The sequence below is a fragment of the Mercenaria mercenaria genome, chromosome 1 (assembly GCF_021730395.1).
Source record: "Mercenaria mercenaria strain notata chromosome 1, MADL_Memer_1, whole genome shotgun sequence".
Taxonomy (NCBI): Eukaryota; Metazoa; Mollusca; class Bivalvia; order Venerida; family Veneridae; genus Mercenaria; species Mercenaria mercenaria.
In genome coordinates this window covers 54,453,237-54,481,069 of record NC_069361.1, presented here as the reverse complement: position 1 = coordinate 54,481,069, position 27,833 = coordinate 54,453,237, and the positions used below count along the sequence as shown (strand labels likewise).

The 27,833-nt window shown below is 33.5% G+C and overlaps 2 protein-coding genes across 2 annotated transcripts in view; both read left to right on the top strand.

Annotated features, from left to right (window-relative positions):
- LOC123537188 (uncharacterized) overlaps nt 1-27,833 on the top strand; it is a 226,999-nt gene that overhangs the window by 63,054 nt on the left and 136,112 nt on the right. The window lies entirely within an intron of this gene.
- Nucleotides 6,997-9,046, top strand: LOC128558517 (uncharacterized). The gene is made up of 2 exons (XM_053548082.1): nt 6,997-7,385; nt 7,646-9,046. Exons 1-2 carry the CDS (start codon nt 7,307-7,309, stop codon nt 8,122-8,124), a joined length of 558 nt encoding a protein of 185 aa, XP_053404057.1. The 5' UTR covers nt 6,997-7,306; the 3' UTR covers nt 8,125-9,046.

The window sequence follows — 27,833 nt, the reverse complement described above, 5'->3', positions numbered from 1 at the left end:
CCAGATGTTGCGAGTTTGATCTCAGTGACAATTTGACTATAGAGAGTAAATCAAAAATAATTTGTTCTCGATCCAAATTTTTTTGGGGAAGTTGTATGACAGTTTACATTACTTCAGAGACTCATGATACATAGCCTAAATAGGACTAAAATGATAATAATGCTGCAACAAACAATAAAGAAAAAAAATAAAACGAGTAGAATCTGTCAGAACAAATGTTACAAATTTATATATGTCACAAAAATTAAAAACAATATATTTTTCTGCATTTATTTACTATCATTCAAGATTATAAATTATTACGTGTAAAAGTTACTAAATTCAAATTTAATTTTCCGTCTTAAACAAAAGATTGTTACAAAATACAATCCATTTATTATCATTAAAACAAATATCATCTAATAACATTGTGGAAAATAATAGTTTAAAAGTTTGTCCAGCACCTTCGCTAGATACATTAAGTAGCTTAAAATGGGTTATAAATTTACAACCAATTATTTTTTTAAGTTATACTATCGTATATATATAAATCGTGCAGATGCTCTTATTTTAACTGCCCATTTCGCCAATTGTTAAGACATTTTATAATCATTATTTTTTACTAAGAATATTGGCAAAAAGTCTCATAAATATGTAAACATGATCAATTATTACACGTATATTCCATTCATGATTATATTAAAAGATATTAACAAAATGCACCAAATATTCAACCATCTCAGTTAATATGCATTTTAGTGCCTTAAATATAAACAAATTTTGCAACACTGGCCAGGTACATCATTAACTGTGAGATAAGAATGTGCAAATGCAATCCTTACAGTAATTAACTCTATGTGCTATGGAATTCTACTGTCCGAAAATCTCTGAGCCATGAGTGTTTGTTACTAATAATAGGAATGATGAGTGAGACGTAGTGATACCTGTAATCTGAAAATGTGCTATTGTAAATGTTACCCCTTATTCAAATACTCCAGATTTTCTTTAATAGCCTTTTATGTGGAACTTTATCAAATGCAGCCTTGAAATCTAGGTAAATGATCTCTATGTCATAGGTTTCATCAATTGCAGATATCCATTCTTCAATACATTCCAACAGTTGCATAGTAAAAGATCTGTATTTTCTAAATCCATGTTGAAAGTCTGATATTATTTCATTATCTTCCAGACGTTTCACTGTAGCATTTCTTATAATTTTTTCCATTATCCTACAGCAAACTGATGTTACACTTATGACTCTAGTTTTCTACATTAGTTTTATTTCCACTTTAATGTATTGCTGTGACATTAGCTTTTTTCCAATCATGTGGAAGTTTATCTTCATCAAGATTTTCTATACATACTAGTCAGAATTTCGCAAACTTCATCTTAAGCTCTTGAGCTTTCATTTTGGTCGAAGTATGTATAAACTGTAAACTAATATCTTCACTGATAAATTGTTTGGTCAGACTACTTCAAGGGAGAAAATCTCCTTATAAACGTACAGTATATATTCCAGTTTAAACAACAGTAGTCTGAAGCTCCAATATTTTCAACAGCCGGCAACCGGACAAATCGTTTTAAAGGAAGGTACTGCCGAACATTGCTAAATACTACAAGAGGGCCATGATGGCCCTATATCCCTCACCTGTTATCATTGCACTTGAGGACAAGAAGGTCCTCAGAAAAAATATCTAAGTCCAAAGGACAGGAACAACAAAGGGAAGAAATTTAACAAAAAAAAAAAAAATCTTACAAGGTATAGATATGTCAAAATACACCTAAAAATTGGAGGTACTATCCATGTTGTACCACAGAAAACTGGTCTCGTATTTTCCCTATGGCCAATAATAAAAGCTATTTATAGTAACGTAAAAGGGAAGTAATTAAAAAAATAAATATTGTAAGTGGACAAAAGAAGGATCTGCCAAATAAATCTGTTGACATAAATGGAATTTCAGATCAGTACCTTCATTAGTTATGGAGATATAACAATTTTAATTTGAAATAATTATTAAAATCAGACATCAAGTTATGAAGATATAGCTTCTCTGACAAGGCCCACCCCTCTATTTAGTATATGAAGAAATATGCATATTTTCACCAAAAATGGTACACTTTTAGACGGTCCCCCGACGAAACCTTTGGCGGTAAAAAACTATAAATTACATATCTGCTTAGACCATGTTTAGATTTATTTTATAAAAGATATTCATTTAAATTTCTTGTGCTTGGAACATTCTACAATTATTTGAAATTAATGAAAAACACGAACTTTTTCCGTATGGAAAGTACAGAAATACAGCTTTTACCCTAAATTACGTACATACGGACGAACAGATGTTGTCTTTTTTGTCACAAACGTTCAGATATTATAATAGCGATAAGTCTCTGAAAATCTGATATGCTAGAAAATGTCGAAAACTTTATTTTATGTGAAATAAAGTACAGTCGGATTTAGTGGTGTTCAGCCAGCAGAGACTGTCATTAGAAATTTGTTTCGGTGTATTGATAAATAATACCCAAGAAGAATTATATCGATCAATTTGTCCAGAAATATAATCCCAAGCGACAGTGCGACAATGCGACAATGCGAGGTTTTACTAATTCTCGCAACTATGTCTATTGGATTTCAATTTCACGATGCGAGGTTTAAAAAAGACAAGCGACAATTAAGACGATAATTGTCGCCCTCTTAACCTCGCGAGGATTGTTAAATGTCGCATGTAAGTATGTTTTCGGACAAGGCGACAACGCGATAATTATCGCGTTGTCGCGTGTTGGAGAGGCGACAATTTAAGTGGCACGAACAGGATTCCGTATTAAATTATCAAGTTGTATGTACGCTTTTGGTGAAATTGAGGCCCATTACACCATGTTATCCTTAAATGAATTAATAATAATTCAAAAAATCTACCGTGTCGCAGTGGTCTAGAACGTTGCTATCAAATCCCACTGAATCCATTTTTGTAATAAAAAAGTATTATAATTCCACTGGGTCAAGTTTATGTTCACAGTTACTATAATAGATTAATTCTCGATTTTATGGTCGCAAAGGTTGTTTCCGGTTTATTATTTTAGTTTTCGCCTACTTGCTATCATCAAGCTCAGTGACCAGCAAGATTATCTGGAGAAGTAGCGTTGTATGATATTTGAGATCACTTTAACTAAAAGTAAAAAGGCTTCCACCCAATATTTATAGTTTAGGTACACCTATTGTCAGCGGTGTGCAGACAGCTTTGATCAGACGCAAATGTTGGGAATATATTTAGGGGACAGTTGGGTCATACTAAAAGTTCCTTGTAACTACAAATTAGAAAAAGATATGTTCAATGCCCCCAGTTTGGACTGAAATGATTTAATATTTTATCTGCTGAGTTTAAAAGTGTGGTCTAGAGTGTTTGGCTGAGGAGATCTTTTGTGCTGTGAAACAGAAGGGTTGCGGTTCATATCTCTCTTAGCGTCTATTGTGTCTTTTTTTAAATTCATTATTATAATAATGACATTAGGTCAAGTTCAATGTCATAGTTAAAATGAAAAATAGTTTTTTACAATGCCCATTATAAGGCTCGTTTCCAGTGTATAGCTTTAGTTAGGATTTAGTTACTGCTGCCAAACTTAATTTATAACAAGATTATATCAATAATTGTCCTTGGACATTATTGCTGAAAATTAAAAAAAAATATTTATGCTCAGTATGTTTAGTTTGGGTACATCTGTTGTCAGCAAACGTTGTGTTTAGTAAGCTTTCAATAAATAATCATAAATTTCATATGACAATGACATATCTATCTTTCTGCTGTCAATACTAATGAATGACAAGATGGGATACTGTCAAAAACTTCAGGTCGTTTATTTTATTTTATTTCTTATTTTTTCTTCATTTGTTTTTCTTTTAAATGTATTAAAGGGATGATGTGGTTGATGAAAAAAATTGAATTAAGCCGTACGCTTAGAGGCAATTTTTTATTGGTTTTTAAATCATTCGCCCCTAATAGCTACTGGCATATTAGCATATTGTCGCTTATAATTTTTGTAGGTGTGATCAAGAACCCAAAGCAAATTTCAATTAATCTATTACACGGTGATCAACATTGCAATACTTTCTCAAATTTTGGAAAGAAGTATCAATGAAGTGACTTTGCCAGGTTTTTACACTGGAAAAGGTACACTTTTGCTACAAAACTGACATTTTAAGATATGTGTAAGAAAATTAAAAGTCTACCACCAATCTCTACCTTAAAAGTGATATTTAGTTTATATCGCAGTTCATGAAAACCCCTGTTACGTATAATGTGGGTAAGTCGGTAAAATTTTATCATGTTTATACATATTTGCACCCTGCTTTCGAGGTAGGTGGATGAAGAACATAGCGGTCAAACTGCCGTAAAGTACAGTCTTGCAGCCAAGTTTAACGTGTGGATAAAATGCGCTACTTCACGAATGCACAAGTAAAACATTTTAAAAATAATCAAACAATCATTGATTAAGAAATTTACAGATGAGATCAAACAGAACCAAACTTAAAGCAAAAAATATTTCCATTTTCGTTTAATACAATTACATTCTTTAAAGGATTTTTATATGATTTAATTGACCAAAATAAAATTCAGTTGCAACTGGTAAACACAAAAGTCATGTAATTACAATTTTACAAGATTTTTTTAAAAAAACTTTCTTACAAAAATAAGTTAAAGAGACATAGATAAATGGTATTCAGCTATCAAAATTATGAATACGGACAGGAGATCAAAGTCTAAATATTACGTTTCGTTATAGGAATTCATACAAGGTATAATTATCGATTAGTTTGATATCTATTCAAACAAGATATAAAGTTTATTGACAATGATAAGCATAATTGCTGCAAACATTCCATAAACTGTTTTACGTATGACATTCTATAGAATGAACTAAGGCATTGTAATGAGGTCATTGAAGTGTCGTGAGAAGTTACGATAATGAAACACAAACAAGGTTGTGAACGATTCTGTGATATAATTCAATTGTAGTTTTGTCATATGCAAAGAGATCTTTGTCATAAAATTCTTCATTCATGTACATGGAATCATGTCTTTTACATGTATTTTGCGATCGTAACGAATGTATAATGATATCCAGATTCCATTTATGTTATTTCACATGTCTTTGCTGAAAATATCACCCATAATACAATTTATAAGCAGTAGAGATGACTGAGCTTTTTAATTTTGGTACTTTGTACTCCAGTAATTATCCAGCACGCAACAAATACTGTTTCGACAATTTGTTACCTGGTACAAGCGGATAAAAGTAAAAGAAAAAGAAACGTTTTGCGCTATTAATATTGCACATAATTGTTTACTTTTTTCCTCATTTATACCTAAAATTAGAAAGCAAAATCATCTCTTATTTATTCAAATATTTGATAAGTAAATTCAGCTTTTCATTAGTTAGTAAATAAGAAATAATTATAATGTAGATTTCGTCGCAGCGGTTGCGAGAATACGTAATGTTTAAATGTACACTAATTTTCGTATTCATGTAATGTTTATTTTTAATTCACGAGACTTCTATACTCCAAACCATAAATAACTAGATCAAGGTAAAACTATGCCAACGTGAAAAAGATAATCGACTTTCAAGTTATCTTAAGCAATAAGATCGCAATTTTGACGTTGCAACCCGATCAAGCGGTAAGTATTTTTCACTGTATTAAAAAGATCTATAGATTAAGTCTACAAACACGAATTTATAACATTTGTGTCGATCTGTCTTATTGTTTAAGCAAAATATATAACAAATAAATTACAGTAAGGATTATATTCAAATAAATTAACAAAAGGTCGAAAATTGTGAACTTCTGATTAGTCGTACTTTTATCATTTAAGTTTATAGGTTAATGGAGTACTATAACTTAACTGTCAATAGAAGGAAAAGTAAATAACAACTAAGGAAATATGTTTGCAAAGCATTGAGGTAAGTGTGTTGCACAAATATCATACAGTAGTAAAAACAAAAACAAAAATTTATTAAATTACTTTTGTAACATGTACCAAGACTTTATTTACACATGTAACTACCGAAATATATAACCGCTATTGTCAGGATGACGCAATATAATCATTTAAGAGGGGTTTCAGTAGAAAAGTAGTTTATGTCGTTAACTTAAAAGCGCTTGCCTTTCATTGCGGTTTGAAAAGTCGTTTGAGGTGCACAATTATTTCTTGTGAGGATATCATTCAGCTGGCTTACAAAAGGCTGTATTTTTTACTCTTTTACTCAAGTGCCCGCTCGTGTCCTAAATAATACCCGTAGTCTTCTCCCACTATTAAAAGCAGATGAATCGCCAATTTAATATTATTTTTTCATGGTGTTTCCGTTGTACAGACGAGCTAAATGGGGCCTCTATGATTTCATTGTTCTGTTAATATAGATTAAGAGCTTTCCCATTACAGAAGACATGATTACCGAGGAAGACGAATATTTTCTGAGAGCCTCCATTTTGCTACTGAAAGGAGGGCGATTGATGTCAAAAGAAACCTTGTACAAAGAACTACGAAAGGCCGGGGGACATGTTATGTACTTTTAAAACAACACGAAATGAAATTCAAGCATAAATTTGTAAAGAAACAGAGGCAGAATTTGTTTCCAGATGTTGGAGTAACCGACGTAGAAACATGGGATTTAGCCATGCTTACAACGGTGACACTGAAGGTTTTTAAACAGTCACTTAACGAGGATGAGAAAAATGACTTAAAATCTTTAAAGTGTATGAGGGATGAGATTTACGCCCATACTTATTCTTCGTCGCTAAGTACCGATCAATACGAAGAAATCCAGAAGGAATTATAAAACGCACTCACTTCAGTGTTGAATGAGTTAAGTGAAAAGCTGAAAGACGACTGTTTAAAGATCATCCAGGAATGCACAACTGGCACTATCAGCCCGTCATTAAAAAAAGAACTTACGAAACAAATAGAAGATACAGAACACATGTTTCATGCTGTAATGAACAAATTGAGAAACCAGAACGAATTTCTTTGGGAAATGAAAAATGGTATCTGTCGTTATATGATCCTTGTCAGTATATTTTGAATTAAATTATTTCGTAGCAAAAAAAGTAGGCAACTTTGATTATTATAATAATTATTGTGTTTTTCACAAGAAAGTCATTACAGACCCAAGAACCGTATCAGCTACGTACCTTGACTACTATTGTATGTAAGAGAGCTTAAAACTTTTGTAGTTATCCAGTACATTATTTTCTGTACTAAAAGACTATAAGCTTGTTACGCCTAATTCTTTGCCGTGTTAATTAATATTCAATAAGCTTATATTTCACAGCATGTTTCTTTCCACAGACATAATGGACAGACTAAACAAAATTAGTGTGACTGAAGACCGAAGTGAAAAGATTATTAAAGGTATTCGTAGAAAAATGCACACAGAATTAGAAAGTAAAAATATGTTAATATATTTAATATGTACGGGTGCATATTTCTGGCATCACTTAACTAACGCGATAAATATATTAATCGTTACCAAAACACTACAATGATAATTATCTGGAAATGTTCTTGTTTACAACAGCATTTGTGTTAAAGCAAATACGTTGACAACAGATAACTAAACAATATTTAGTATATTTTGTAAGGTTGATGGATATCCAGAGTTTTTCTTTCAGTGATAGATACTGAGCTAACGTTGAGTGGAGCTGTAAATGAAAGCAAGGACATAGACTTTGTTGAAGGAATCATCACAACGGTTATTAATAAAGCAATAAAGAAAGTCGGAAATGAAAATGACTATCTGAGAATTCGCAACTGTGTTGACAAGATTCTTAAAGACATTGAAAGCATGCCTGATGTGGAAATACTGCCAGCAGAACACAAGTGCATTCTTCTTAAATTTAAATGTACGACTTATATAGGTATATTAAACCTGCTGATGTATTTGGAGAGCAGAAGCTTCTTGGATTCTCTAAATGATCTTGCCCTTGCACTGAGTTCCACTCTTCCTAATGTGAGCGGTCAATTTAGACTCGATATGACAGTTACACCAGAATGTATGAAGGGCCTGCTAGATGAGCTAAGTGAGTTGATATATTTATATTTTTTCAGTTTAGCTTTTAAAAGATCGCCCCAAGTAGTTTTTTTCTCATAATGTGCAACTTTACAGTAGAAACACATTTTAATCACACATAATTAAGCATGGAGATAGGTTTTTAATCGGCTCGTATTACGTAATAATTGATAATGAGATCAAAAATCTTAGATTTATAGTGGAATTTAGACTCATACATTGTTTTCAACATGTCTATTTGCAGGAGTGAAAACAATGGAGACTACGAAGTATGAACGCACGATACGAGTGCCGATAAAGGTTAAACCAGTACAAGGAATTAAACACATATGGTCGCTGTTTGAAACTGGCGGAGCTACACATAGATTGAATGAATTAACAGAAGCTGTTTACGATGAGTTAAATACAAAAATAACAGTTACACCTTCTGTAGATTTAGAGCAGGTACAGGCAGCTATCAAGGAAGAAGGTATATAAAAAATCATTACCATAACATATTGATAGCGTGCATGTATATAAGGTTTAAAGACAAGCCGGTTTGCTAACTGTACAGTCCAAGACTATCATTCTAACATGTGAGTGTTCGATTGACGGTGGAGGTGACTATACTACCTGACAACTAGTCTTAGAATTGACATTGGACAACAAGGGAGGTGACAATAATCATTGTCAAGCCAATCTAAAGGTTGTGAGTGTCCGACAGATAAGGAAAGATAAGGAAGACTATACTCAATGACAATCAATCACAAGATTTATCAGATTTTACAGTAACTACATAATACAAAACTCCTCCTAAAACTTGTAGAGGTAGTAATACTCCCTTAAATATGATTAATACATCGCAGGACAACAATATTGTGATTTTCACACCTTACAAATAACATGGATATTTTTTGACAAGCTGTGATATCGGCGAAACCAGGTGTAAAAACAGTACAGGTAAGTTGACGGGACTGAAAAATCTCATCGAGCTAAACAAAATATCGAGCTAATCATATCGAGGTAATGATAAAAAATTCCATTAAGATAAATAGGGAAAATGTTTAGATTGTGTTAAATATTGTCATTGAAAAATGAATAACAGTTAAACAACTGGATTTTTATATGTAAAATTAGGAAGATATATTTACAGTAATCTTGAATTTTATGTGTTATTGCAAATATCAGAAATATTGCTATTGAGTGTAAAATGACATTGACACTGGCGTTGCATTACAAATTTCGTAATGTAGTATCTTCTTGAATTGTGTCGGCGATTTTGAATATTGGATTTAAAAACTTGTATTTTCAACAATGAGAAATATACATTGTATTATCAAAATCAATTTTGCCCTGCTTCCAACATAAACTTGTACTTAGTTGATCTTTTTTATGAAGTCTTAGAAGTTCAAACGCCATGTTAGTTTTGATGTTAAGGTCTTGATCAAATATTTTGTTTACGGTGTCAAACAATAACCATGCAGCGTGATTTGCTTTTAGAATTATCTGAACGATTTTTGAAATATCACTCTAAGTTATAACATTTGAACTCTCGAGTGATGCAGAAACTTAATCCTGAGGTCTTATACTGATCCAAACAAAAAAAGGTAGAAAATGAAATATATAGAAATACATAGTTGGTATTTAAATTATGCACGTTGAAACATTACAACATAGTATGCTACAATTTGCCCTAACACAGTGTCATCTACTTCCAACAATTGTGTAGCTATAGAACCACAATCGGAGAATAGTTTTGTACATCAGTTTGTTCTGGAATTTTTAGATAAATAACTCATATTCATAGGGAAGTATTTGAACTAAGTTACATCAGTTTGAAAATTTTGTTAAAGATGAATTTTTTCTGAAGAACATTTTGCAAGGGGTATGGATCAACACAAAATGTGTAATGACACTCATATAATTTAGTTGCCTGCCAAACTACCGACCTATCTACATATTCAAGCTGATTGTTACGATTTAGCTTTTGGCGTGCAAATACAGCGTTAGCGTTGACAGCGTGATCTCATATTTTAGGTGTCGTTTTGAAAATAAACATTTATATTATATTGTTACAAAAACGTTACAAACTATAACTGAGATGTGACTCATATTGTTTTGCTTTGTATCTTGTAGATCCTGCAACCATAGAGCAAAAACAGCACTGGGATTCACGATTTCTGGTAGGTCAACCCTGAATTAATCATGGTAATCTGGGGCCTCCGATATCAAATATATACATCTACAGCTTATAAAAAATTCCCCACTTAATATAAATAGATACATATAATTTGTTTACTTAAATATATACTACATGTAAAACTAATATATATTCTTTCTAAAAGTGCGTGAAAAACAAACAAACACATATATTCTATATGTTTCTTCATGATTATTTTTTGACTTTTTAGGATCCTCTTTATCATGTCGTATTTGGAACATCACCTGTAAGGTCGATTATTTCTAGAAAGATACCACAAACACAGACAGGTACACAGTTTTATGTTGTGGTAAATGTAGAATGCACATTTATAAAAAAACAAATTTTAAAACAAAGGAAGACTTAAATTCATCTTTCTTAAAACGTCCTTTTTAAACGCAAATTCGTTATACCCGTATTTGGTATAAATGTTCTGTTCTGACAATAATCGTATTAAATAGCACGTCATCCACCCTATGCCTCCTTATGTCTTACTTATAGTATAAATACAGCCCTTTCAACACTTTATTTTCATGATGTTTACAATTTCACGATTCAATGATTTCATGTTATGCGTGCTACTGACCAATTTTAACTATGTGTCAATGAGGAGGCAATGAGGAGGTATGAGGAGGCAGTGAGGAGGTATGAGGAGGCAATGATGAGGCAGTGGGGAGGTATGAGGAGGCACTGCCTCCTTATGTCTTACTTATAGTATAAATACAGCCCTTTCAACACTTTAATTTCATGATGTTTACAATTTCACGATTCAATGATTTCATGTTATGCGTGCTACTGACCAATTTTAACTATGAGGCAGTGAGGAGGCAATGAGGAGGTATGAGGAGGCAGTGAGGAGGTATGAGGAGGCAATGAAGAGGCAGTGAGGAGGTATGAGGAGGCAGTGAGGAGACAATGAGGCATTAAATGCGGCTTGAAGGTGTATAAAAGAAGTATCTGTGAGACAGGGTACTTGTGATTGGTGTAGACGCTGTGGTCAGTTGTTTATAAAACGAGACCGTTATCCTCACTATGAGAAGTAACGAAAACGAGAACGTTATATTTCAATGCAGAAAATGCGATTACTTTTTCTTTTGTTGGAGAAACCTATTATACCACTTCAGAGTATGACATACATGCGCGTATCATTCAAATATCTGTGAATTTTGCGACTGCGTGTTTGAAAACCGTCAGGCATTTCTCAAGCATCTGAAAAATGAGACTCTTAGATCATAAACATAAAAGTTCTGAATCAAGTGACTGATAGATAAATACACGGCCTCACTTTATTTGAAGACAATCGCAGCTCAGCTAGCAAGAGATACGGACGAGCATTCACTAAAAATGGAATTGTTCGATATAATGGATAGGAAATTGAGAAAGTTAAAAAGGAGATCTTCGAGACAATATTCTTCTGAAAAGGCTGATATATTTGTCAACAAGCCTAAATGTAAACGCTTTAAACGGGACCTCTCTCAACAAAATCCTCGTTCTGAGATGTATATTCGAATGGTTCTTCCGGCAGAACAGACAACAGCTATAGCGAAGAGCATGCTTGAGCGTAAATTGAAACCAGAGAGAACTCTCATCAACCTGGAATTGCAACGAATGGAGGAAGTGAAGGAAAAGAGCAAGCATCATATTTCAACACAAAAGACAGGCTGCACTGGTCGTAAGAATAAGAAATCTTCTCGAACGAAGGTTTCTCCTACCGAAGAAAATCAAAATTCAACAGGGCCTGAACTCATCAGTGTTATCGGACCTGTATTACAGTGAGTGTTCATTATATTTCCCCTTCATTCGTACTTGAGAGTTTGAAAGGACTACTTCGTTATTTAAATGTTGGACTGAGATGTTTGATTGCGATATTTGTTTCAAAAAGTTCGCACGAAAGGACAATATGTTACGTCATAGAAAAGCTGCGCATTCTGACTCGGACTCTGATGATGGATCCATATCAGGTATTTCTGACAAAGAAGACATTTTTGGACCAGTTGGAAACGATTATGATCAGGGTGATGATACTTCTATGAAAACTGAGGAGGAGTCTATGGCAATTAATCCATGGGCCGAAGTTGTGGAAGAGGCGTTTTCAAAATGCCAGTGGCAGTATGATTCTAAAGTCGCTGAACTTTTAAAAGAAGATTTAGAAATCAGCGAAAATGATGCAAAAGAAACAGTTTTCCAGGACACGAAAAGTACATACAGAAAAGCCCTTATGAATGCATTTGGCAAGAAGCAACTTTGGTTCAACGCCATGAAAAAAGATGCCCTTTATAAAGCTATAAAGGGCACCATAAATCAGCTTATTGAAACAGAAGGTTATGAGAGTGATGAGGCACTAAAGTACGCAATCCTTAAGAGGAGATTTCTGTTTGATAAAATTCTTCGCACTTTCAATATACCTCAGTTGGATGAAGAAGACGACTTAGATTCGGAGGAAGATTCTGAAACAGGAGAAAAGCAGATTTAATGAAGTGAAGTATGGAGCGATCAATTGTGTACAGGATATCATATTGTAACTGTAACTATTTACACAAAAAGAATATTGACTAACATATAAAGTTAAATTAAATACAATGCACATTGAGATGATTACAACCGAATAAGAAGAAGGTGAAAATAATTGTTGGAAATAAAATATTTATCAATCAGAGTTGTTCGTGATTTTTTGTTCTCCAAATTAAATTTAAACACTAAAACCTGAAAAACCTTGAAATAGACTAGTTTTGGCATTACACTGGTCTGCGACTGTGTCTGCGACTGTTTCTCATACACTCGCAGACTTTCAGAAATACGGACAGCAACGGCTAGTAACCCAGGAGCCCTTGGTTCTAACACAAATTTAGCGTCTCGTGACCTTTTGTGATGACACTGTTGAGACAAATTGTTGACTTGTTACTTTATCAAATATTATCTAGTACATTATACAAAATTAACCTGCCATAGTGATCCAAATTTATTCTAAAACAAGCGACTGTTCCATAGCCTAGGAGTCCAAAATGTATTCCGTGCCATTCCCCATAACAAACATCTATTGTTTACTCTGTCATATCCTCGTTTGATTATTGGTAGATTACAAATACCTTGCCATATTTTTTCCAACCGAAATTTTAGCGCAGCATACAAAATTTCGGTCGAGAAAATGACATACAACATATAACAAGGCATCTTTCTCGATATCATATTCAATTTTGGCGCAAAATGACACTATCCGAATTGAGGTCATCCAATATCACTATCATTATTTGCAAATCTAACGTTTGTTCACGGTCAGATGTCGACTTCTCTTTTGGCAAAAGCTATTTCCTATTGATTTAAATCGCACAGAACGTTCCGTTAAGTCCACGTGCTATCATATATCAGTTTTTCACACCAAAATTTAGGTTTGGCAAAATGCGGAAGTAAAGAGCCTCGTTTTGAAAATGTAAACAGGTTACATACTACCAAATTAGTTCCTTCTTTATTTCATATAAAATGTAATATCAAGACCCCATTTTAAGTACTTTAAAGCATTTCAATGATAAGTTTAGGTTGGAAATGTGTCTTTTCAAAGGCAAATAACAAAGTTCTGTTGTTTATTCTGTCATATCCTCGTTTGATTATAGGTGGATTACAAATACCTTGCCATATTTTTTCCAACCGAAATTTTAGCACAACATACAAAATTTCGATCGAGAAAATGACATACAACATATAACAAGGCATCTTTCTTGATAGCGTATTCAATTTTGGCGCAAAAAGACACTGTCCGAATTGAGGTCATCCAATATCACTATCATTATTAGCACACCCAACGTTTGTTCACGGTCAGGTGTTCACTTCTCTTTTGTCAAAAGCTATTTCCTATTGATTTAAATCGCACAATACGTTCCATTAAGTCCACAATCTATCATTTACCAGTTTTGCACACGAAAATTTAGGTTTGGCAAAATGCGGAAGTAAAGAGCCTCGTTTTGAAAATGTAAACAGGTTACATACTACCAAATTAGTTTCTTCTTTATTTCATATAAAATGTAATATCAAGACCCTATTTTCAGTACATTAGAGCATTTCAATGATAAGTTTAGCGTAGAAATGTGTCTTTTCAAAGGCAATAAACGAAAGATCCGCTTCTCCAGTGATTGGTGGAAACTTGCAAAAATTGAAATTGTTGAAAAGAATAACTCTTCGTACAATGTCACATTGATCTCCCCTTAAGGTTATCTTCTACATACAATAAAGTCGTATATGCAAATACTACCATGAGCAAAAACATCGGCATGGGCAAAAAATATCGGTATGAGCAAAAATATCGGTATGAGCAGAAATATCGGTATGAGCAAAAATATCGGTATGGGCAGAAATATCGGTATGAGCAAAAATATCGGTATGAGCAAAAATATCGGCAGGGGCACCATCCATTTTACCCTACTTATATGTTTGAAAGTTATGGAGGGCAAGATAATAAAATTTTGAAAATTCCTAAAACCTGCTCTCATTTGAATTTTCTATTGTGAAAACACTACACAAAAGACCTAAACAATGCTGCTGGGAAAAGTGTCATCTCCTCGTTTATCTTTTCACAAACCAGCTTTATGAATATGGATAAATGACAATTTACATTTCAACAAGCTTTAAATACCTCGGGTTTTCAGACCCAGGGCTCTTAAGATGTTGGGAAATCAATCTTAGCATTCATTTATCTTACTCAAAAATATCTTAGCAGAGGTCAACATTAAGACCTATAAACATTTTTAATAACCGGTTAATATAAATTAAAATTCATCTCATATATTCAAAACAGGCACCCGTGCCAAAATACTGTAGGTTTCATGGGACTTTGCTTCCGAGTGCCAACCAGACTTAAATGTGAATGGCCTCGTTATAAAGTAAAATTACACCAGTCTCTTTCATTCAGTTAATATGCGCTTTGTATAACATGACACTGCTTACGAGTACAAATGTGCATTTTAATATTTTCGATGGAATGGGCAAATGAACAGCTAGACGGAGACAGCTTTGATATGGCGCTAAGAAAGAGAAATTGAAATTGCCGAGACAGTCGCACAATTATGGTCGTAAATTGATAACTGTAATCTTATTGTAAAAGTTAGATTTCTGCCTCTGTAAAGCAAAATATAAAAAGGCTTAAGAAAATGTGCCATAAACAGGCTACAGACAGGTCTGTTTATTATTAACACAATGTTAGATTGTATGGAGAGCATCTTAATAAAGCATATGGGAAATATATGATTGAAAGTTATGACAGGCAAGAGATTAAATATTGTAGGTAAGCCACGGATTATAAACAGTGTGTTGTTAATAAGATTACAATTAATAAGATGAAAGATTTTCTAAATGGTTTCCCTTTTCTAATGATGGATATTAAATTGCATTGCAACCTTCTTCAAAACGTATTTAATTTGCAAGGATGTGTTTTAAACAAATTTATATCTTACGTGTGGAATTGATATTGATCTATGTAAGAATACAATCATAAAGAAGATGTAAAGTGGTGTGTAAAAATCAAAACATCAAGCTGAAATATACTATCAAATGTACAACAATGAAAATATTTGTCACCACAGAACGGAACATTTTATTTCATGTTGGCACCAGCGAAAAATAAAAAATTTTTTTTTTGTTGAGTACAATATTTCTTTGTGGTGTGTTGATAGACAGATTATTTCGTACTGGAGTACACAATGAAATTTTCAAAATGTCGTTTTAGGGCGCGCGCAAGGTTGACACAACGACATGTGCTACTTTAAATCTCGTCAGTAATAATTGCAATTATATCTGTGATATAGACAGGCTTCGGGAAAGTTAATTGGTTTACACCTGAAACTCAATACGCAATAAAAAATTCACTAAGATTATTTAAAAAGAAAATATATATTCGCTGATCACTAAATTTCGCGAAATGTTTGAAGTAACGAATTTGTGTCATTTTGTGTCATCCACTTGTGTAGTGTATGTCTTTTCAATTTTGTTTGTTTGTTGTGGGTTTAACGCCGTTTTTCAACAGTATTTCAGTCATGTAACGGCGGGTAGTTAAACTGACCAGTGGTCCAAGATTCTGTACCAGTACAAACCAGTTCTCCGCAAGTAACTGCCAACTTCCCCACATGAATTATCAGAGCTGGAGGATAAACGACTTCAGACACAATGTCTTTTATCGAATCGTCACGGAAAATACGCCCTGCCCGTTGATCGAACTCACTACCCCTTGATCCGTAGACCACCGCTCTCCCTACTGTGCTAAGCAGGCGGGCGTTTTATGAATTGGAATTTCTTTTTTGTCAAGAATGAGTAACATATAATACAACGTTCTTAGAAATAAATTAATTAAAATATATGCCCGACCTTACCCAACCCCCTCCCCCCACCCCCATCCCCCACCCCCCACAAAAATTATGTGTTGCAATTGTAAAGCGGCTGATAAACATTATTGGTTAAGAAGTAAGAGAGTTCGTTTTGCACGCACGGCTGTATTGCTATTTGCTCTGTCGTTAGTCGTACTTGTGGCTTGATAATGCGGTGGTTTCTTTGTTTATCTGTTTGTTTGTTTGTTTGTTTGTTTATCCGGGTTTGTTGAGAATGAAAAACAAATAGATTTTGAAAAAGTATCAAAAGTTTAAATGAAGTAGAGCATTAGGAAGCACAGAGTGAAACCATGCAAAAAAGACACGGTATTATTGAGTCTGTTCATGAGAGGTTATGATGTGTGCAATAGCCGTTACGCCCACAAGCACATAATGCGTAAAATATATTTTAATTAATTGCATAATTCCTCACGCACCCTAAGGGGTCTTTTAAAGTAATTACACATGTAACCAGTCTACAATGGCATATAAACTATTTACAACAACTTATCAACGTTTAGTGAACATTGGATAAGATCTACCCAAGCTAGAGAGCGGACGCAGACATGTGACACATTTTGTAGTAATTTAAGAGTCATAGCTCAAAATCACTTAGACATTCCGGATGGTTGTCAAACGTGGGTGAAATATTATGCCCATTTACATTCATATAAGGTGTGGTGAACCATCGGTAAGAACTGCCCAAGTTAGAAAGTGAAAATATCAAAATATCAATTTTCGTGATTTTTTGATAATTCATAAATTCAGAAAAACGTCTTACAAATCCATTTCAGTCTATGAATTGTTATGCAAAATTGTAAGAACAAAGTAGGAACATCTCGAATTAAAGAGTGGATACTGTCACTTTTTAAATTTTCTGCAATTCAAAGTTCATAACTTCAGTGAATCTGGGACATTCCAGCCGGTTTTCAAACTTGGCCAAAATATTATGCCCATTAAACTTATGATTATGTTTGGTGAACATTGAAGAAGCCCTGTTTAAGTTAATTTCAATCTGACTTAAGTACATCTCCTATTACGCTATGCTTAGGATCTGAAAACGTGCTCTTGATAGCCTAGTTCTGTCGACCCTTCCGCTAGCCAATCAAAAGGCTTACTTACAACATTTTGTAAGAATAAAAATATATATTTTAGCCTGGGATTTTCATATTTATAATTCTTATGACGTAAAGTGTCAGACAGCCGGTTAGCTCAGTCGGTAGGACATTTGCTTTGTAAGCGAGGGGTCCCGGGTTCCAGCCTTTGACTGACTGCACATGTTTCTTACTCTTTGGCATTCGAACATGTCGTCTGATTGGTTCGAATAAATAGATCTGCTAAAATAAAAATTGATTTATTGCAAAATCAAAAAGATACAGAAGACGAATGTGAATGGGTCATTCTCAGATCCTCATTAAGAAGATCAAGAAATTCTCCAGCAATTCTTAAAATGGGAGAAAACCTCCCGTGGGATCTCCCAAAATGTAGCAAAATACGGCGGGAGACAAAAATGCTGCCGTGGCGAGACAAACTGGGTCATTGTTTGAGATATGTAAAAGGAAACGACCAATTATTTCTCTAGGAAACCCGAACTTATTTTAAATGTCAAAAATCAAAGGGATGTCAAAAAGAATAAGTAACAGAATTTGCAAAAGTTTCGGTTGAGCAAACTAAGTCCGGACACTGTACCTTTAAACTGCATACTTCGCCTTTTCACTGTTGTATCGGCAATATACTGTTGAATAATATAACGCAAATCTTTACACTTCACACTTTATACTTCACAGGTAGTTCAAAGTTCCCATTTCACAATTAAATCATCGTATTTCACACTTTATATCCTTCTAGAATTTACAGTTTCAAAAGACAACTATGAAATCATTAAGTGTAAATGATGAAATTCACGACCTCAAATTTATAAGTTGTAAACTGAGGGGTCGTATTTTCTCTGCCTATAATTTGCAGAGATAATTAAAGGATTGCGATATAAGCAAATTTAATCATTGCAAAATTAGTGGAATTAACAGAACATTCTTCAATCTTGCTCATTATATAAGATTGGTCAGCCCAATATCGTCATATCGTGACGGGGTCAATCATAACTGTAAATGTACGCATATCATAATCACACTTAGCATTTATCTTACATATTTGCGAACAACAGGATGCAAAATACCGTTGTTTTAAATGATTTCCTGATGCAAATTAAACGGTATAAATATCTGAAAATACAATATCGTTAACTAATAATGGTTGTTTGAAAATCGGCAAGTGAGCGACGCCTGATAAAATGCATATATCTTATGTGATAAATTCTAATGCGTTAGCAAAGCATTGTTACTTCTACAATATTCCGTCTTACAGTGATGATTAAAATGAAGTTTTGAAGAGATTTAATTGAATGCAACATATTTGGAAAATGAATGTAAACTCTATTCGATTTATTTGCAAATTCTTTTCTCAGAAAAGGTCGTGTCACTTAATATTTGATTTCCTCGTTAGTCTTAATTTAAGGAAACTTCAGTCTTTTTTAAATGAAAAAAGATCACCACAAGCAAAAACATATTAGCTATAAACTTCTTTTCTTATTAATAAGGTAACATAAGAATTCTCCTGTCAAAACATTAATTATACTGATAGAAATATGATTTGTCTATACACGCGCTCGTGAAAATATTTAAAATTTTCTCACTTCTCAGTGAGATATATTCCATATTCACTCAAAACAAACAAATATACTCTATATATTATATTATCAAATTAGAAATTGTAGTATTTGCTCACTTACAACCATATTACTATCCACTTTGTGCAATAAAATCTAAATTATAGTAAAAGAAAGAAATTCTTTGGATAATTGTTCTTATTGTTTGATTTAGAATGAAACCGCTATAAGTGGATTTCATTAAGAGAATTTTATATTAGTGTTATACCAATATGTGCATATCTGTGAATAAAGTATAATGAAATAATAATTTTGTGCTTTATATGAATATAATCTAAATGCCGTTCCAATGTGATACTTATCAGCATTACTGAAGTTTTACAAAACACTAGTTAAGTACCATGTGCATAAAATATCATATTGAGTACTGCATTAAAGGCACTGACCCCCAAGGCTGTAAAGACTTACCCGTTATTTTTATCATTGCACATTGGAGGAATACCGAAGTTAAATATAGATATTTATATTTAAGATAATTTACCTCGACTTAAGCGTTACAAACGCTTTTCATTTTTCAATGAAAAAATACTACCGGTAGTGGAAACAAATAATTCTAATGTGTTTCCATTGCATATAGTCTGTCAGTAATTAAGTGTCAAAGCTTTCCTCTGAAATATAGCATTTCTAAAATTTTCCATTAAATTTAAATCCTGTACTCATTAAACAATACAATTCATTAATGAATAGTATAGAATTAGTATAGAAGAAGTAATATTGAAATCCGTTCAATATTTCATGATATATGAAATGCTATTAGAATATTTTAACATCTAGATAAGTAAAGATCAATTTTTAACTTTCAAGTGTGACCTTGACCTTTGAAGAGAGGACAAAGGCATTGCGCATGCCATATTGTTTCATTATGACGAAAAATAGTGTCAGCAATATTAAAATCCAACAATGGAGACAGAGTTAAGGACAAGACAGAAAAAAACTATCGACCTACGATTTACAACTGTGACATTGTTGAGCTAGGGATAGGGGCGAACCCGGCGTAGCGTGTTCCATTATGGGATACATTTATGCCAAATGATATTAGAATTCTTTAATGGATGACAGAGTTATGGACCAGAGAGGACCCTTATTGGCGTATAACTTCAAAATGTGATTTTGACCTTTGAGATAGGGTTCTTGGTGTTTTGCATGACATGTCGTCTTATTATGGGACCAATTTGGGCCAAGTATCATTTAAATAATTTCACGGATTATCAAGTTACATATCGGATAGGAAAATGTCAAGTGTACAATTGACCTCCTGGTATGACATGGCCTTTTGAGCTAGCGCATGGCACGTCGTCTTTCCAGGGGAATGTTGTTTCTTTTAATAGTTAAATTCTGTTTCGCATGACAAAGTTATTGACGTTGTCTGACTATTGAAAACATTTATAATGTCAAGTTATATTGTAAACCCTTGATGGATTACAGAGTTCTGGACAGGATTTGAAACAGATTTAACTCATGTCGCGTTTACATTTGACTTCAATGTGTGACATTGACCTTAACGCTAGAGGTCTGAAAATTATACATTACACATTGCCTCATTCTGGTCTACATTTCTACCGATTAATAATGAAATACGTTCCTGAATTGTTGAGTTACACAATAGACAGAAAAAAATTTAATGACCTTGGAAAGTGTTTCAGGTCTTCTATCACAATCTTCAATTCATTAAAAGAAAAAAACTTATAATTTCATAGTCATAAAATAATCATGATTCTACAGAAGTGATTACTCTGTAATCTAAGAAGTCTGAAGAGATGACTGCATTAAAGAATGTCATACCTTTTTATGATCAAGTGGTTAGAGTAGCTGACCTTAAATCATTTACCTAATTCTCATCTATTAGAGATTGCCAAAAGAAAGTGCTTGCTAACTGTAAATGAAGGCAATATTCCGTTACTGCAATTAATTAAGATTTATTCCTCTTATTTGATGTAACAGTTAAGAAATTTACCTCAAGAAATAATAATATTCCAAGTAAGTCGCCAACGATGTTGAATGGGATGCAGTCGCGGTTTTTATAGCCGAATTTGATTGGTTCGCGGCGTTTCGTCGCCAGACGTTGCTGATTAGCTAAAACATTTTACTTGCTATGTTACCAAACCGTGATAATCGGAGGAATGTATCAGGTGTTAATTTAGTGAAACATGATAGACCAAAAGCGTGAAACAATTTACTCATTTCCTCTTGATTTCAAGTTTTATCACTTTGTCGACATAAAAAGAATCGCCTCGACTTAATTAGAAACAAAAGCGGCAAAAGCTATAAAATATTTGCGAAGTAAATACATTTTTACCATACTGAAAACTAACTGGTTTTGCAAAATAACGCAAGTATTATCTTTCTATAGCTAAAAAAATTATAACGTTCATATAATTGCTGATTATAATGATGTCGTCGTCGCCTGATTTACACCGCCTTTTTCTGTATATTCCGATTCAAATGGACAAATCCCTTAAACCATTTAACCAATTGACACTTAATGTCTGATGAATAGAACTTAGGGATGCAGCAAACTACTGAAATTGTTCCAGGAATTCGATTCAATGTAGAAGTGTAGTTTAAAAGGTATCTGAAAACAAGAATTATCATAATGATAACGAAATAACTTCACAAAATGGTTCTCTTCTCTTTGGGCGACTCTCTACCACGATAAACCAATCCGTTATGATAGGTAAAATATTAAATAACTGCCTCATTCAAAATATTCTTGTCAAAATATCATGACCCGGAATGAGCGAACTGTTTAAAATTCGTCAAAAACTTTGTCGTTAGAGTCCGTAGTAAATTTTCTGTAGGGATATAATGTTATTGTAAGAATCACTCGATTTAAAAAGTAAATTCAGATAAACTTGATTTTACCGTTTAACAATAGCTATTCCTATAAATAATTAAAACACTGTAAGTAAGTCTATCAACTAGCTTACTTGTAAAACAATCTATGCTGAGAAAGGTGTTGTTTTGAAATTTACTCGTAAAATATAATAAAATGTAGAAAATGTTATCCGTAAATGATAACGCAGAAAATTCGAAAATAGAAATACCGAAAGAGACATATCTGTAAGATATCATTCCTTCCCGTTTAGCTTTATTTTGTAGATTGAAATGATTATAACACAAAGGTTCGAGTTTAATTTCCGTGTGTGGGGTGATATTTCTCATTTTGGCTGAGATTGTCTGAAGTAATTTATCCTCCTTGAAAGGAGAAGAGTAGAAGAACTAAAGTATTGGAGCAGAATACAGCAACACGTGTAAAGTATGTTATCTGACCATCGAGATGTTTAAGAAACGGTGTCCTGTGAAAACCTCTGATGATGCATCATCAGATAGTTACATTTTTATTCCTATGATTTAATAGTTCGTCCTCATTTGCAGAAAAAAAAAACACGGAAACATCATGGATTCAAAAACATTCCATGAAATCGAAACTTTAATCAAGAATTTTAATGAGCATCTGCATTTCCTAAAAATAACGATTTTGCTTGGTTTTAGATCCTCGAAATGCTGCACTTTTGACCATACATTTCACTGTGGCACGTTATTTTTGCCATTTGACTAACCAAATATTAAAAATATATATGGTACCTTTGATATGTGATTTAATTCTTGGAATATACATTTTCAGTGTGATATGAATGAAAAATGAACAAATGAACATTCTATTTAGTAAACAAACACCTCTTGGGGAAAGATTGTAATTTTCCTTTGGGATATATCATACCAGTTCAGCTAGAGCAAACATATCGTTATTGATGGGTGTTGAATATTCGCGATTCATTTAGTGAATTGCCTACAAGACAGTTTTATGTTTTGGAGGTTCATTTGTCTGTAGTTTATTAAAATTAAGTGAAACAAAAAAGACTGACACATGTTTCATGACAATAAACTAACTTTGACATGTCAGTTTTAACGTACCAACATGTTACGATTGCTTTTTCAGCATATAACAAGTACTGGAACATTTAAAATTGCTAAAGTAATCACTGTACAGAATTAAATGAACGACAATGCGCTATCTTGGTCCTTAGTTAGCTTATAACTTGACATATACTGCATGGAGGCATTGAAAAACCTTTTCAATGGTAAAATATATTTAGAACATTTCCATGTCATCTTCCTAAAAAAACATAAATCGTAGAACTCAGGGCGCCAAATTTTTCCTCTACCAATACAGACACTGAGCGATATTACGAAACGAAGCCCTGAGTACGAGGTACAAGCATTTCCGGCTATGTTTTAAATAGACACCCGGAAGTACACAACACGCGAAGCCCTTTCCTTCCTGAAAATATGCAGTGTACTGGCCTAAAGAGCATCTTAGAAATTTCAAATGCCTCTAAGCTTCGGACCTCTAGATTGACGGTCAAACGTATTACCACTAGATCACCTGTTTTACATGTGACATATGTTCTCTTGGATAGAAACGTGTAGGGAGCACCAATATTATTTTGTTATATCCTTTTTTTTTACTTTATACTGATTATCAATACAAAGGGTAGATGTATATTTCTCGATTAAACCTCTCCAACATTTTTGAAGGGATTCTAATGAAAATGAATGCAAATCAGTAAAGTTATTGTGTGTAAAATAGGCAACTTTAAAGGTCAAACATTCCAAGAAAAAAAGTAAATGTTTTCTCTTACAAAGCTGTATTCAGGCAGTATTAAACACATAAATTTTGTGTACCGAATTTGTTAACAGATACATGCTAAAAATGTCAATTCTGATGAAAACATTACATTGATCACTATATTATCTAGTCATTTGGTTCACGTCTAACACATTTTCACATAGTTTGGCACCATCAGATTATAAACTCTATCCAGTCACAATCTACAGAACATCTCCTGACTTGTGTATACGCCTCAAGACAGAAAACCGTTATCGGCTGCGAAGTATAACCGTGATAATCATAACGCGCAAAAGATTATCCGAATACAGCACATACATAATTCATGTACATATATAATGGTCAAAGATTATGACTGAAATCAAAGAGCTATAAAAATAAATAGATTGGCAACTTGAAAGGCATATAGAGCAAATCTCGCCAACCTCCCGTGACAAGAAAACGAGATCTCGTTTACCGGAAATGGCACTTTCTGCACGCGCCATTTTGTATGCGAAAGCAATTATTCATCGGTAAAATAATTATAACCGTATGACCACGCTTCTTTCGATGGCAAAAAAACGTGTACTTCGTGTCTTAAGACCATTTCACATTAAACTAATTTTGTTTTAGAAGCTAACATGTATTTTAAATGTAGTTTTAAAGGTACAAATTGTAACTCCATGCTCGCCGATGTTTGTTTTTAGTAAGATAACGCCGAATCACGCTCTGACACGAGCTCACGCGAGATTACAGCCAGTTGCCATTATGTGTATTTTATACTTCTTTGCTGAAATGAAAACATTTTCATCTACCAACAATATTTTGTCCACTGACTGTACTTTGGTAAGTTGTCGGTATTAATATTTTCCATTAAAGCTATCAAGCTATTCTTTTCAATAACTTTCAGCTTATTAGGATACACTAACTCTGGAAATGTAAGAATTACCTATAACTATTTCAATAAAGAAATCAGTTTACTAGATGTGCCTTTGATGCTTTTGTGAAACGGAAACGAGGCAGTGACTTCGAAAATCCGCCTTACAGTATGACAGCAATATTTGAAAGTTGCTACTATATGCAGGATTCCATAATACCTGTACTAGACCATTGTGTTCAATGATAATGGCCGCTTTCCCTAATGAACCTAACCATACATACTTTCTCATGTGAAACATGCCAAGGCTTATTTGGTTTAGAGCGATTTAGTTGAGATCCCATGAAGTTTAAAACACTTCACTGCAGGTAATATAAAATTGCGCGAACTAACATTTTAGCAATTGTCTCCATTCTTGACTATGATACTGATAGTCCTGCAGGCTTCTTACCTGGCACAAAGTTATAGACCTAATACTAAAACTTGTCATGTGCGAGGATTTCGCGACCAAATTATAAGGTCTGAAAGTTGTGGTTTCTAGACTGAGAGAATGTTAATAAAAGAGGTCGTTGTCAAAATGATTGACCATAAGACTGCTTAGGTATGCCAGATATGCTGCAATAAGGACGTAATTGCTTCAAATCTGCAATTAATAGAAGTTTACTAAATGTTCATTTTTGTTCCGTTTCTGAGTTTTTTCTTCTTTTCTCTCTCAACGGACCGCAAAGGTGCTGCAGTACTTCAGTATCTGTCTTGCAGGAAGTTCGGAATTGGCTATCCGATCAGGTCATAACAAGCTTCTTCGCTGCTTGCTCATCAACTTATGCCTCGGTCACAAAAGTGTACTACATAAATCGTACGAGTCCATCAATTTTAGAATCATTACAGTCTCTGTACAATCACAGCGTCTGGTCACAGTACCTACGGGCCCCCGGACGATCTTTATGGGATGCAATCGAAGGATATCCTTATGGGCATCGCATGTTGTGATGAGCTCACAAGGAGCCCGACCTTACCTCGTACGGTGCTCGTGGGTCCGTGTGGCGCTCGCACAGTACCCATCCTGTGTCCGTTAATACTGTGCTTTTGTACCATCTAAAATCACCAGCGATGTCTTACGAAGCCCGTACAGTGATCGTAACGCCCTCAAGGCTCCATGTGGACATCGTACGTTCTCCGCACTGGGTTCTTAATATCGAACGGACATCGAACGTTGACCGTGCAAATCCCCAGCGATAGTCGTGCGAGAATCGAGAAGCCTCGCAATTTTCTAAATCCACACGGACATCGTGCTAATTAACTAATGTACCGGTCACAAAACCGTACTATAAAAGTCGTACTTCAAAACCTCCTGGCTCCGTGAAGTTATACTACGTGGTTCTTGTTAGTTTCTCTATCAGTTCAAACAATCCGTACGACGCTCGTACGTGTCAACGATGTCCGTACGGACACCGTATTAGTTTCAAATTGCCGAATTTCAACTGAAAAACTACTCGTTTGTAGCATTCCTGTGGCCGGGATGTATCTGGTCAGCATTCCATTCTGATCCATACATTGTGACTAGGTCAAAAGTAACAGTATATACCAATAACATAATAACACTAAACGTTTGCTTTAACATTTACAGCTTTCTGAACAGTAGGATGCATTAAATTGCATGTTTTAAATGTTTCAATAATGATAACGCATGCAAGCGCGCAACATGCGGTAACATGCATATATCTCAGGAGATGAAATGGAATGTGTTAACAAACGTTGATAATCGAGTGCTGTTACTTCTTATCATCTTATAATGTTATTCATTATGCAATTTATACAGCTTCATGGAATGAAACAGATTTGAACTATTACTGTAATTGTATTTTATATACTTGGAATATATTTTCTCAGAAAATATTATATCACAATGTTTAATTTCAACTGTATTGTTCATGATCAAAAAGACTTTAGTCTATTTAAATGTAAGATATATATTACCACAGGCATAAAATATTAACTGCAGTATCGCGACACAACATTAAAAACATTTTTGCATCCCACAAGGGAGACAATGCAGACAGAGATTACTTTTAAAGTCTTCTCCTACATATGTTTGCACTTATTGATATGGTAGCATAAGAATTATCTTGTCAAAATATTACATACAGGGATAGAAATATGATCTCTATATACAATTAAAGTATATGTAGCAGTGTCATATGTCCATACATCGTTTATTTTGTTTATGTCATAGTACAAATCGCTTTACATTTGGTTATGTTTTATTAAGGGTGTAAGGAAAGTTCATTACAATTGGAAAAGTAAATAAGCATATCAAAAAGATTTAAAGTAAGACATATATAGTTTTCCGTCCTTTTAAATGTTGATATGATGACGTAATGCTGCTATAGAAATTTTGTTAATTGTGATTTTTAATGGAGAAAATACAGCACTAAACTTGGAAATTATAAACTTTTGATAATAAATTGGCTTTTTGTCTTTCATTAATTTTAACACAGACATTTTATTTCACATCTGAAATAAAAAAAATGCAACTACTATTATATACAGCAATACAAATATCTTCCAAATATATTCAGCATATGTGTACTGGTAACTATGAATTAACCCATACTTTTGTGAACAAAATGTCATTTTCTACAAAACACTTATGTTAGGGAATATTTTTACCGAATGTAATACAGTAATCATGCACCCAATATTAAAACCCTTAACATGGAAATTAGTATTCTTTCAGTGAATGAAATGAGCCTTTTCTATTTTCTTTTTATTCTCGGTAAAATAATACTGGCCTTTGGCAACAGGAACGAACTTTCCTTATCTATTTATGATCAATTTATATCGTACAAAATATGCTCATTTGTAAGTAAACATTTTATGCAAGGTTATAAAATGCAAACTGATTATCACTGTACACATATTAAGTAGAGATAGACCCTAAAATTTTCAATAATATAGATACATTAAATAATAAGTCTAGAAATTGATTTCCAAGTCCTTGAAATAACCAAATATGATTTCACAAATGTGAAGTTTATGATAGTGTTTTTTGT